The 14,075-nt window shown below is 40.2% G+C and overlaps 1 protein-coding gene across 1 annotated transcript in view; it reads right to left on the minus strand.

Moving 5' to 3' along the window:
* Nucleotides 1-11,508, minus strand: part of EFHB (EF-hand domain family member B) — a 57,718-nt gene extending 46,210 nt beyond the window's left edge. The window contains exon 1 of the mRNA XM_036099190.2: nt 10,585-11,508. Coding sequence (XP_035955083.1) covers nt 10,585-11,508 — 924 coding nt within the window. The remainder of the gene's footprint in view (nt 1-10,584) is intronic.
* Between the last annotated feature and the right edge of the window lie 2,567 nt (nt 11,509-14,075).

Genomic DNA, 14,075 nt, shown 5'->3' on the forward strand with positions numbered 1-14,075 from the left:
CCAAATGCTCCAACTGATATGTCAAATTTCTAGAGTGTTTTTGTTTGTTTTTAATAAACTCTCTCCTATAACCCTTCCTCCTCCTGCTTTAATCTTACCTGGTTGCTTTTAGGTCTGGTGCAGAGCTCTTGTCCTGGGAATTTTTCCTTTGCCATTCTTCAGAGCTAGATTGCCCATTCCCTAAATCCCAACTATTCCTCCTTTGGGCTTATATCCCCATTTCACTGAAGTAAATTCTTTAGTCATTTCCCAAGAAAGAATGCATAAAAAGCCAACTTCTGATTCTTTTCATCTATTAAAAAAAAACACAACAGGCTCAAAATGGAGCCACTTCTGCTTAGCCCCATGTCAGCAAACTAGGACTCGATGCCTAACCTAATTGCAGTCTCAGCCATTCCCAGGAATGGAATTTTAAATCAATCAGTCTGGAATTTCCTGATCAACACTACTGAGGTCATCTGCTTGATAGACCCCACCCTTTCCCAAAGAAAGGTGACCTTGCCTGTAATAATCCTGTCTCTTTATTAATGACTTCCTTGTCCCCACCCCCTTCTGCTTATAAAAACCTTCCATTTTGTACAGCTCCTCGGAGCTCTCTCCCACTTAGTAAAGGGGATGCTGATTGATTCATGGATTATTGAAAAAAGCCCGTTAGATCTTCAAATTTACTCAGCTGAATTTTTTTTAACAGATTCCTGAAAATATCTTTATCCTATCCTTGTATTTGGTTAGTAGTCTGGTTAGGTATAAAATACGAAGTAGCAAAACATTTCCTCAATTTTGAAGGCATTATGCCAAAGTCCCTTAAGAGGTGGTCTGGGGGGCACCTGGGTGGCTCGGTCAATTGTGTCTGCCTTCGGCTTAGGATCAGGTCATGATCCCAGGGTCCTGGGATCAAGCCCCGGGTCAGGCTCCCTGCTCAGTGGGGAGCCTGCTTCTCCCTCTCCCACTCCCCCTGCTTGTGTTTCCTCTCTCGCTGTGTCTCTCTCTGTCAAGTAAATAAATAAAATCTTAAAAAAAAAAAATTGATCCTCCATTCCCTTAAAGTCTCTTGCAAACAGAAAAGTGAAAGAGCCCCAATATATCCCACAGCTATTATGTAGATTCTCAGTTTTTTATTTTATTTTTTTAAAATATTTTATTTATTTATTTGATGGGGGGAGGGAGGGAGCACACAAGCAGGGGGTGTGGCAGGCAGAGGAAGAAGCAGACTCCCTGCAAAGCAGGGAGCCCGATGTGGGGCTTGATCCCAGGACCCTGGGATCATGACCTGAGCTGAAGGCAGACGCTTAACCGACTGGGCCACCCAGGCGTCCCGAGGTGGTCTTGCTATTTAGAAGTCTAATGCAGTTCTGAATTTTGTTCCATTATATGTGACTTTTTTCCCCTTTGGAAGTATTTAGAATCATCTCTATATCCCTAGTTTTCAGAAATTTCACAGTGATCCATGATATGGGTCTTCTTTCCTTCATTTGGAATTAACTCCTTGCAATCTTGATTTGTATCCTAAATTCAAAGAAATTTTGCTGTATTTCTTTGATAATTTTCTCTACTTCATTTAATCTAGTCTCTCTTTCTGGACCTACTCTTAATCAAATGTATCTGAATATTTCTAATCTTTGTTTTAATGTCTGGGAAATGTCTTTGATTTCGTCTTCCTGATTTCATTGAATTTTTAGACTATATTTAGTTCTGAAAAGTTCTGTCCTTTTAAAAGTTGCCATCTTGTTATGGATGCAACATCTTTTATCTCTCAAGTAATCTTTTCTGTTTACATTTTCCTCTGTTCCCTCTGTGTTTGTGTGTTTACTTTTAGCTTGTTTTGGCCCCTTGCTTTCAAGCTGGAGTCTGATCATTATGTTAAAAAGTTGGGCACTACAAAGATGATTAGTAGTTCGGTGTGTGTGTTGCAGGACTTGTTGAATCTTGGGTTTTCCTATAAGGTGATCAGATGATGAGGCAGCCTTTATTTTGGTGGAATTCCCAGTATCATTTTTTTTCCTCTAGACTATTCAGAATTTTCAGAGAATAGAAATAATGGTAATAATAGTTGACAATTATAGAGCACAGAGCAATGTGCTGGACATTGTTCTAAGTGTTTTATATGTATTAATTCATTTAGTACTCAGTGATTTCCACAAAGTAGGTGTTACCACCATCTCCGTTGTGAGCAGAATGAGGCAGAGAGAGGCTGAGTGGCAGAATTACACTGCTTAATATACTGGCAGACCCAAGTAGGCTGGCGTTCAAATCTCTACTCTTACTTATGATCCTCCACTGCTTCTATTCATGGCCTACTGGTGAGAGGGCTGGATTTCTTCCTACTGCTGGCCCTCCAGGGGTCTATTGGGAGAGGAAGCTAGGGAAACCGCATTACAGAAAGTACACTTTTACTTATTAATGTCCCATTTTCAGCATGGAACTATACCCCTTACTTATCTTGGCCTTGGCATCTTTGACTATAAAAACTGCTTTGGGAAAATAAATCCACAGATTTGGTGAAAGGGAGTATCTGCTGGTGCAGAGAGGTAGGGAGTCAGGGTAGCATAGGATGGAAAAGTGGAACTAGAAACCCAACTGTGCTGAATATGAACTTTCAACTGATCTTTTGATTTTCAGATCCAAGCTTTGCTATGCTTTCTTTCAAGGGCTGAGCTTCTCGGGGATTATTCCAGGCAAACTAGATCATATATGGTGGAAATTACCACCTGATTTCCTTCAAATTTCGTTTTCTTGGGGTGCCTGGGTGGTTCAGTTGGTTAAGCGAATGCCTTTGGCTCAGGTCATGATCCTGGGGTCCCAGGATCGAGTCCCACATTGGGCTCCCTGCTCAGCGGGGAGTCTGCTTCTCCCTCTGACCCTCCCCCATCTCGTGCTCTCTCTCTCTCTCATTTTCTCTCTCTCTCAAATAAATAAATAAAATCTTTTTAAAAAAATTTCATTTTCTTCTGTGCTGCAAAATCAGTTGCCATGTCTCCATTTCCTCTTTTCTAAAGTTTATTGAAATTTCTTAACTGTTGTCTCTCTTCTCTATTTCACTTTTCCTTATGGTTTATTATCTTTAAAAAAAAAACTTTAACAGGCATCAAAAATCAGAAAATTACCATTGATATAATATTAGTATCTAATTTAAGGACACCATTCAAATGTCACCAGTTGCTCCAATATTGTCTTTTATAATAAAAGGAACAAACCCAAGACCATAGTGTGATTGTTTGGTTCCTCTGAGCAGCAGGTACCATGCATAGACATATAAGAGATTTATTAGGGAAAACACCTGTGAAAGATAACGGCGGGGGAGGAGTGAGTAGGGAGAAATTTCAGAGTCTGGCTCATTGGAGTCTGCTCAGGATTCTCTCTCCCCCTCTCCCTCTGTCCCTCTCCCAGCTCACACGCTCATGAACACACACACTCACTCTCTTTTTCTCTCTCAAATAAATAAATAAATAAATAAATAAATAAATAAATAAAATCTTGAAGAAGAAGAAAAAGAAGAAGAAGAGAGGAGGAGAAAGAGCTTCAGACTACCTCACACTTCTGAGAAAATTTTGGCCAGGCCAATGAGACTAAGTTTCCCATTAAAGAAATCCCGTTGGGTGAGAAGAGTCCAGTCCTAGGATCCCTGCCATGCTCAATCACTGGGAGCATCAACGCTGCAATAGCTTCGTGGAGGCAGCAGGAGGAGGCTGCCAGTCGTCGTGCTCCCACAGCAGGTCCTCTTGAAGGGACGTACGAGCCACGCACCTCCATAGCCACCACACCTGCATAGCATTTAGTTGTCACGTCTCTTTTGTCTCCGTCAGTTAGGAACAGCTCCTAATATTTCCTTGTCTTTCATGACCCTGACATTTTTTGAAGACAGGCCAGTTATTTTATAAAATGTCTCTCAGTTTAGGTTACTAGTGTTTTCTTATGATTAAAGTTATACATTTTTGTCAGGGATATCACGGAAACAATGCTGTGTTCTTCTGTCAGGGAGGACACACTGTTAATCTGTCCTATTCCTGATAATGTTAACTTTAGTCACTAAATGAAGGCGATGTCTGCTAGGTTTCTCTTCTGTAAAGTTATTTTTCCTTTGTAATTAATTATTCTATGTAAATATCTAGTTCCTCACCAAACTTTCACCTACTGTTTATTTTTTTTAAAGATTTTGTTTATTTATTTGACAGAGAGAGACACAGCGAGAGAGGGAACACAAGCAGCGGGAGTGGGAGAGGGAGAAGCAGGCTTCCCGCTGAGCAGGGAGCCCGATGTGGGGCTCGATCCCAGGACCCTGGGATCATGACCTGAGCCGAAGGCAGACGCTTAATGACTGAGCCACCCAGGTGCCCCTCACCTACTGTTTAATATTCATAGATGATTCTTGCCAAAATCATCACAACTATGGTGATAGCCAAGTGCTGACTTCCTAATTCCATCATTCCATCCATATTTATTAATTGCCGTTATAGTACAAGGAAGCTTTCTTTTCTTGCTATTTATTCAATAATTCATGTATTTACATCAGTCTGGAATCATGGATGTCTATTTTACTCAATGGCAATTTTATTCAATGCCCCAAATATAATAGTTTGGTCCACTAATAGCTTTTTCAAGCTTACTTCTGTGCCCCTTTGACACATCTGCATTATTCTTTGAGAATTTTCTTAGTTTTTGGCTCTTAAAGGCATTCCAAATTCATATTTTAGAGCACCAACCCTAGAGTCAGCCATTCCTTCAGAGTCCTGATTCCTTTTAATACAGAATGGTATTCAAAAATCAAGATCTGGTTTTGGTGTGCTCATTGCTACCAGATAAACATTCCTTCTAGGTCCTCTTAGAGGACAGAGGTAAGAAATGTATGTATGCATACACACACCCACATACTAGCATCTGTAGCAATTTTATAATATACTGTTTTGTTAAATACACATAGATACATAGATATGGATTTGGACATGGACATAGATATACATACCATGAGTTTCCACCAATACCTGCAATTACAATCCAATACAACAGGATTCCTTCTATCCTTCTCCTTTTCATATTGGTAACTTTTTTCTCTATCGTGAGAAACCTGGCTCCTATTGTCCTCAATATATCCACTTATCTTCTCAGGCCCTCTGTATGTAACCAAATTCCCAACTGCACTGACCACCTCCTCGCTCAGCCACCCCCTTTCTCAGTTCCTAATCACACCAGTCCAGCCTCATTTGGCCACCTCCTCAGTCAGTCCCCACTATTACAGCTTTCAGTGACCATCTCATGTGATTGGTTCCCAAGATTCAAGTCAACTCAGGAAGGTTGATACAGGACATTTTTAACTACTGAAGACCCACTGACCCATAATCATCATGTCACCTTCCTCTCGCCAAACTCAGTGTGGGCTAGCATAATGGTCCCATCTCTCCCACTGGGCCTTGGTCAAGATCACTCTGTTTTACCCATAGATATCCTTAATTCTGAATATCTTGGAGAAAAAGTTAGGAGTGATAACATCAATTTCTTTCTGCTCAGAAGGCCCTGAACCCATTATGCAAATGAAATCACCCACTTCTCAGAATTCTGCAGACATTTGTTCTTTGCGAATTCTGACAAAATAAACATTTTCCCCAAATAGCAATGAGATACTCTTAGTGAATGGGAAAAAATAAGGTTTGCCATTACATGACATTTATCATATTATAAAATCATGTGTCGATTGGTCTCAGGTCTATAGACTTTAAGTGCCTTGAAAGCAGGCATCTTTGTAGCCACAATGCCTAGCATACTGTCTAGTCATTGTAGAAACTATCATTTTTTTAACCTCTATTTGAACCTCTCCTCCCTTTTCCCCCTTTTGCCTCAGGGCTCAATACCGTTTACCAATGCACTTTGCAAGGTTCAGTTGTTCTGTCTAATAAATCAGTGTTTCTGCCATAGTCAGTGCATTAATGGAGATCAAGGGACAGTCTCAGGATATGTTGGAGAAATAACCATTATAGAGATTTTGATCTCTACCAGAGTGCTTTCTGAGAGCCAAGAGTCCTTTTATGGGCTACACGGAGAGGATCTCTTTACCAGAACCTTTTCAATTCTTGAAGGACACTCTAAAAAAATCTCTCTGCAGGCCACCATTTCTTGGAAACTTTTCCTGAATACAGATCCTGTGCTACACCAATGACTGTTTTACTAGGACTAGAAGGCTTAATGGGGGTCTCATAAATCCTTCAGCCCAACACCAACTTTGGGCAGCAACTTCAAGCAACAACAGGATGAGTGTCCTTCCCATGAGATGTGTCTGCTCTCCTTCCCTCAACACCAGAAAGGCCTCTGACTGAGATGAACTCCCCAATTCCCTGAATACACCCTGATGCAAAGCAATTGTCCTCAAGGATTGATTTTAGCAGTCTCTTCACAATAGGAATTTCCATCTGAACACTCCTCACTGGACAACGAAAAAAACTGGGTTTTTCAATTCACCCAAATGCACTTCCTTCCTTTTCTGAGATTGTATGAACTCAGGGGCATCAAATATGTTACTATCTCATCCCTTGGTGAGGATGTTGAGGGATCTCCTGTCTTTCCCCTTTCAGCTGTGTGAATTCTACCAAGCCTACCAAGAAATAGGTAATATACATAATGGATAAACAGTTACAAGCATAAAGACAATTGGAAGTAGGGAAGGCTTCCCAATTCCTTTTATACCAGCATTAGTCTCATACCAAATTCAAAGAAATATGGTACAAAAAGGAAAACTACTGTTCAATCTTACATGGGATCATAGATGCAAAAATACTAGTAAAATACTAGCAAACCAAATCCTGGAATATGTTATAATAATAATGTATCAAAACCAGGTAGGGCTTAGCTCAAAAATATGAAGATGGTTTGCTATTAGAAAATTAACAATTTTAATTTGGAAAAAATACATATTTCAGCAAATGTGGGGAAAAGCTCTTCAAGGTTCAAACTCTATTCCTAATTTTTAAACATTTTTAGCAACCTGGGAATGACTATAGGTATCCTTAATTTGATATATCAGAAATCTCCAGCAAAAATAATACTTGATAGTGAAACATTAAATCATTCCCATTAAAATTTGAAAAGAGACCTCACTTTGAATATTGCATTATTGATCATAAGCAATTCAATGAGATGGGAAATAGAGGTAGGAGGTATATATCCTGAAGAAGGAAAGACAAAGCATCAATATGATTGCCTACCTAGAAAATCCAAAAGAAATAATTGTTAGGTAGGATGCAGTGGGAAGTTACTCAAATAAGAGGTTTGAAAACTATCAGCAGAAAGGAGGAGGGGAAGGGACAAAAGCAGGAAAGGGATGTGTTGTGTTTTGCAGAACCAACAGTTCCAGCCAAGGAGATGCCCAACTAGGTGTTTAACCTGATAGCCCCTTGCTAGGTGTGTCTCTCCTGGTAACCTCTTACTTGAGCCACTTTGAGCTGAACTGGAGCCGAGGACCTGAGCAGAAGCCCCCCTGAGTTGTCCTGAGGATAACTTTAGTTCATTATAATACTAAGTTCTCCTCCTATGAGCAGAGTCTCTGTCATTTTTTGAACATACAATGTATGCACTAGCATGTTAACATGCTAGGCATGTGCAATTAAACCAAAAATGCATATGCAAGCTCCCTGCCCCCGCCCCCCATACACTGAATAAAAGCTTCCTATACTAACCCCATAGGGAGACAGTGCTTTGAGAGCTATCTCCCTGTCTTCTTACTCGTAACAATAAAAATTCTTTGCTTTCAACATTTCTTTGGGTTGTGCTCAATTTGTTGCACCCCAAGCAACAAACCCCTTGAGTTCACTTACATAATGAGAAGCAATTAAGACTAATAGGAGTTGACTAAGATGACCATATATAAGAATAAGAAAAACAATGAAAACAAACATATGGAACAACTTTCAATCTCATCACAAATCCAATAAGTGTGAATTAAACAATGCCTTACAAATCATTATTAATTTTTAAAATTTAGTGTACAATCTTTTAGGAAGGGATTTGGCAACAGTAACTAGAAAAAGATCCATTCTTTGGCTTCTGCTGAAACTCTATCCTAAGGAAATATTCCAAGACATATAAAAAGATATATACATAAAGATGTTCACAGGCTATTTTTATAGAAAAATCTGGAAAAAAAATCTAATGTCCAACAAGAGAGGGAGTGAATTAGCTAAAAAATCATATATTGGCTTAAAGAAATATTGTTTTTATCACTAAATGATCTTTTAAAGTCTCTGTAATAACACTGAAATTGTATTAAATGATACTTAGTGAAAAATCAAGAAAAACAATTTGTATATTGGGCATAACAACTACATTAAAGCACATTTAGAGAAAAGTGTCACAAGAAATGAAGTATAGTCAAGAATTCAGACTCTTGAGTCTGAAGTTATGACTTCAAATCCTGGGGCTACCACTTCCTAGCTATATGACCTTGGCCTAATTATCTAATTTGTCTAAGTCTCCTCACCAGTAAAATGGAATTTAATAATAGCAGCTGTCTCATAGGATCGTTATGACAGGAAATGAGTTTATACCTGCAAAGCTCCATGAGTAGTGATGTTGATATGGTAAACTGCTAATAAACATTCATGTGAATGCAGCAGAGTACTGGTAGGCATTGTGTTAGGGTGATAAGATTCTGGGTGTTTTCATTCCTATTTCCTAAGTTTTCTAAAATATTATTATTTTTGTTTTATAGTAAAAATGGATATTTAAATATTAAAAATATTATTTCTAGTCCACACTAATCTCTTCTCTTGACTATACCCTAATTCCACTTCCTCCTGTTTATCTAGGATCTGGTTCCACCCATTATTTCCTTTGTGTTATCTCAAACTCCTATACTAATTCACTAAATAATTCTATAGATTCCTAAGTGGAATCTTTACTCCCTTCTCTTCACTGTCACACTTCTTAAGGAAAAAACAAAATTCACAATAACTTTCTCCAATTTTAATTTCCCATTACTCTTCAGTATACTGGAATTTGAATTCTCTCTCCATTATGCCATTCTAACAACTTTGCTAATTTCCTTCGTGTCCAAAACTAATTAATCTTCATCCCTTTACCCTATCACAGGTGTTTTAACACTGCTAGTCACTTTCTCCTTGAAACTGTCTTCCCTGTCCTATTACACTTAGAAAGGAGGATGTGAGAGGAGGAGGAAGCACAGGTTTTAGAATTGCCTCTGTTGGAAACCAGAAGCTGGTAGCTGCCCATGTTTGAGATCAGGTCTGAAGCCATAGACTGCAGAACCAATCCAGAAAGAAGCAGCAGCCATGGTCAAGTGAAAGTGTGTGGCTGGGGAAATCCAATAAGGGAACCAGAAAGCAAAGTGGGTCAAAGACAAAAGAACCCCTGAGTCCCAGAGATACTTTTCCTGGAGCCCAACATGGGGCTTAAACTCGCAACCCTGAGATAGAGACTTGAACTGAGATCACAAGTCGAAGGCTTAACCAACTGAGCCACCCAAGTGCCTCTGGATGGCAATTTTTAACAATATCATCTCCTACAAAGCTTTCAAAATTGCGCTCTCCTCTCTATTCTTTCTAATTCTACATTAATTTTCATCCATAGTTACTTGGATAAAGCCTTCTAACTTTTTCCTGTCATCCAATATTGCCCCCTTCCAGTCCACCATTACTGCTGATATCAAAATTATCTTTCCAAAAGGCAAATTTTATCCACCATTGCTTCTGTTTCCATATGTTTTACCCCTGCATTCTGGACGTTTAGATTTCTTCCACATATTTCTTTTTCATCTGTATCTCTTAACACCATGCTGGATAAAAAGGTTGCTTATATTTCTCAAATACAAGAAACTTTGGTTATGTTCTCTGCCTTTCTTTGCCAAAAGTGCTCCAATCTTTTTTTCCATCTGACAAATTAGTTCAAATGAGCTCAAATATTTCTAAATTAGCTCAAATATTACTTGCTCTGCAAAGCCTTTCCCATCTCCTTCAAACAGAGCTGCCCAATCTTTCCACTGAGCTCTATTCTTAGAGTATATTTCTATTAAGGAAGAATCACATTTGTTTTTTATTCATTTGGAAACCTATATAACATTTATTTAGTTATCGATCTCTAACATTAGAATGAGTATCTAAACCTAGAGTGTATGGATAATGTATTTTTTGTTGTATATTGCCCTGTATCCACCAAAACGGCCACCACCACCACAAGTCTTTGCTGAAAGAATAACTCACAGAATAAATAATCAATGGGGCAATTTTTTTTCTTTTTTCCTTCATTACATGACTACTAGGATACAACATGTATCTTGGTGAAAGGATTGAGGAAATGCAGTTTGATAAATAAAATGAAGATCAAAGGAGAAAGGCAGGAGAAATCAAGAGGAACCACCAGTGTGCACAAAAACAAAGCTGACGTCTAGGAAGGGAGGCAAAGAATGAGAAGAGATCAGACAAAATGAAAGCTAGAAAGAATCCAATGGGACAAGGAATATCAGAAGCTCAGTGAAATCTCTGCAATTTGACTCCATGAATCCAAACAAGTCCCATCAGTTTATCATCTTGATAAAGACACAGATATACAGAGTTCTTAGGGAAAGTACTAGAAAAAAACACTTACACTTGGCCAGCAAGGCATCCGATCAAAAAATTTCCCAGAGTATATGGGTCTGATGCGATCTGGAGGTTCTACTCCTGGTTCAGTGTTTTCAGCCTCCTTTCTCTCTTCAGGTTGTTGGGCAAACTGGCTCTCAGAAGGTTCTACCACCAAGCCTATTTGGGGCCCTGTATTATCTGGCTCTTCTAGTTTGGGTAGACCAGTGTCCACCTCAACAGGAGGCTTCATCTCTGCACGGGGCTTCATCACCACACAGGTCTCTTTTCCCAGTTCCTGTCTAGGTTCCATATCCAAAGTAGGCTCCTTCCCCAGTGAAGCCCCTAACCCTTCAGAGGAACCAGCCACAGAACCTCTCCTGCTCCCTAGAGCCTGTGGACTTTCGCATACCATGCCCAAGTGAGGCTGTATTATCCTTCCAGAACACCTTCCCAGAAGACATTCATTTTCTAAGCTCATTCTTCCTGGCAACATACCTAGAGAAGATTTTGTTTCCTGGGTGGCTGAGACCCCAGAGACTCCTAAATTACTCCTCTCCAGGAGGGTCCTAGAAAGATTCTGTCTTTTTAATTTCATTTCAAGCTCCTCGCTCAATGGAGATTTTGTTTCTGGTGATGCTATCCTCTCCTCAAATTTATTACTACCCAGGAGGCTCTCCCTACATGAAGAATCTTCTTTTCCTAATCCCACTCTGAACCTTAACTCCGTGGGAGATTTTGTTCCCATGAGGACCCCCCTCTCTCCTAAGTCATCCTTTCCTTCGTGGGTGAGACCAACCTCCATGCTCTGGGGAGATTTCCTCTCAGACACCCTCATTCCTCCAGCGGCACTCATCTCTAAGGGGAGAGCTGTACCTGTCTCAAGGGAAGTTCCTAATCCCTTGTGGTGCCCCAACCCTTTAGGGGACCCTACTCTCACGAAAGAACACATCTCCACTCCAACTCCCTGCCCACAGCTTTCTGCCTACCAATTCACACCTAGCGGAGTTCACCGACAAAAAGCAGATGACGGTCTGTTTACCGGGTTACCTAGGAAACAGGGGCGTGGCTTGGCGCGCAATTGTTTCATCAGCCTGGTCCCTGCCCATTTCTCCCACTCTGTCTCTGTCCGTTTCTCTCCCTCTCCTTTCTCTCCCCTTTCTCCTTCTTTCTCTCCTTTCCTCCCTCTCTTCTCTTTTCTTCCTCCTTCCTTACTAGATCTGGAGGGCAAGAAAACTTGAAGGACGTGGTCTTGGGCACTAGAGAAAATGCTCACCAACTTCTCTTTGGTTTCCCAAGCAACTCAGTCCCCCTGGGATGGGTTTAGCCATGTGCTTCCTCCTGGTCACTGGCCTATTAATTTTACTGGCGATCAGGGAATAAGTAGCCATTTTTCTGGTGGTGACCATCAATTTTAGGTCCTTCCTTGTGCACGTACCTGTGTACTGCATGTATTTCTTTTAGCCTAAAGAACTACCTTGAATTCTGTGAAATTATATTTGGTACCTGTGGTACAGAAACAGTCTTTGAGAACATTTACACTTTAATAACTAGGCTTCAAATAGCATTTAAATATATTAAAGTTTGAGATGTATTACACAGTAATGCATACCGACTTTTAAAATACTGTGGCAGGGCGCCTGGGTGGCTCAGTCGTTAAGCGTCTGCCTTCAGCTCAGGTCATGATCCCAGGGTCCTGGGATCGAGCCCCATTGGGCTCCCCGCTCCACGGGAGGCCTGCTTCTCCCTCTCCCACTCCCCCTGCTTGTGTTCCCCCTCTCGCTCTCTCTCTCTGTCAAATAAATAAATAAAATCTTTAAAAAATAAAATAAAATACTGTGGCAAACTCAAACTCCTTTTAAGCATGGGATTTTTTAAAAAATATTTTATCTATTTGAAAGAGAGTGTGTGAGATAAGGGTGAGGAAGAGAGGGAGAAGCAGACACCCCACTGAGCAGGGAGACTTATGCAGGGATCTACCCCAGGACTTCAGGATCCTGACCTGAGCCAAAGGCAGAGGTTTAACTACTGAGCCACCCAGGGGTTCCAAGGATGGGATTTTCTTTAAGTTGGTGTTACACCTTTGTCAAGTTTTAAGTTTATTTATTTATGTATTCTCTTCACCTAGGGTGGGGCTTGAACTCACAACCCAAAAGTCAAGAGTTGCATGCTCTTCAGACTGAGCCAGCCAGGCAGTCCCCTTTGTCAGGTTTTAATGAAAGTGTATTTGGTGAATATTTGTCATGTTCTACACATACAGGGGATACAGAGCACCTAGCTTAGAATCTGAATGGAATTTATAGGATTCCAGGCTTTTAGAAACTATGAAAAACTTGTAAAATTAAAATTTTTTTTTAAATGCTTAGGAGAGGGGTCCCTGGGTGGCTCAGTCGTTAAGGGTCTGCCTTCGGCTCAGGTCATGGTCTCAGGGTCCTGGGATGGAGCTCCACATCGGGCTCCCTGCTCGGCGGGAAGCCTGCTTCCCTGCTTGTGTTCCCTCTCTCGCTGTGTCTCTCTCTGTCAAATAAATAAAATCTTTTTAAAAAAATGTTTAGGAGATATTATTTCACATTTGAAAAAAATTGTATACTGTAATTTTCAGATAATTAATATATTCTTCTTCCCCTAAGCATTTTAAATGACTTGATAGCATGTAAATGAAGCCATGTCTATGTATAAGCATTCATTAAATTCTTTCATTTTACAAAAAACTACTGAGTACCTACTTTGGGTCAGTGCTAGGAATATTTGAAATATAAGCTAATCACTATCCCTTGGAACTTATATTCCAGTAGGGATAGATAACCATCAAGTAAACCAATAAATAAGATCATTTCACATAGTGACATGTGTAGTGAAGAAAACAATACTTTGATATGAAGGAATGCTACTTTAGAATTGGTGGGCTTAGAAGTTACTTGAACTGAGGCTTGCATTAAGCCCTGCAAAGACATAAACTTTTTAAACATGACTAGCTCAAGTTCCCATAGTCTTTTTCTCCATTGCCTTGGCACCATACCTACAATTCCTTAAGTTAGAATTACCTTTAGGTTTGTCTCAGAGAGTTCCAGTTACAAGAATATTTACCAGTCATTACCATCTTTGATTCATTCTTCAACTACACAATAGTGGAAAGATTTCTTGGAGAAGGTAGAAGATGTATGGTAAGAGTGCTGGGGATGATAGATGCAAAGTGCTGGGAATTTGTGAGTGGGTGTTTAGAGATTTGAGAGCAAAGGAAGCACTGAGGGCTGTGTTCAAGTCTATAACTTCATTTAAGGTCTGTCCACTTTGTAGCTTCCTTAACAAATTTTATCAATTAATAGGACTCCAGGGGTGCCTGGGTGGCTCAGTCGTTAAGCGTCTGCCTTCGGCTCAGGTCATGATCCCAGAGTCCTGGGATTGAGCCCCACATCGGGCTCCCTGCTCCGCGGGAAGCCTGCTTCTCCCTCTCTCACTCCCCCTGCTTGTATTCCCTCTCTCACTGTCTCTCTCTGTCAAATAAATAAATAAAAATCT

Source organism: Halichoerus grypus, chromosome 1 (genome assembly GCF_964656455.1).
Source record: "Halichoerus grypus chromosome 1, mHalGry1.hap1.1, whole genome shotgun sequence".
Taxonomy (NCBI): Eukaryota; Metazoa; Chordata; class Mammalia; order Carnivora; family Phocidae; genus Halichoerus; species Halichoerus grypus.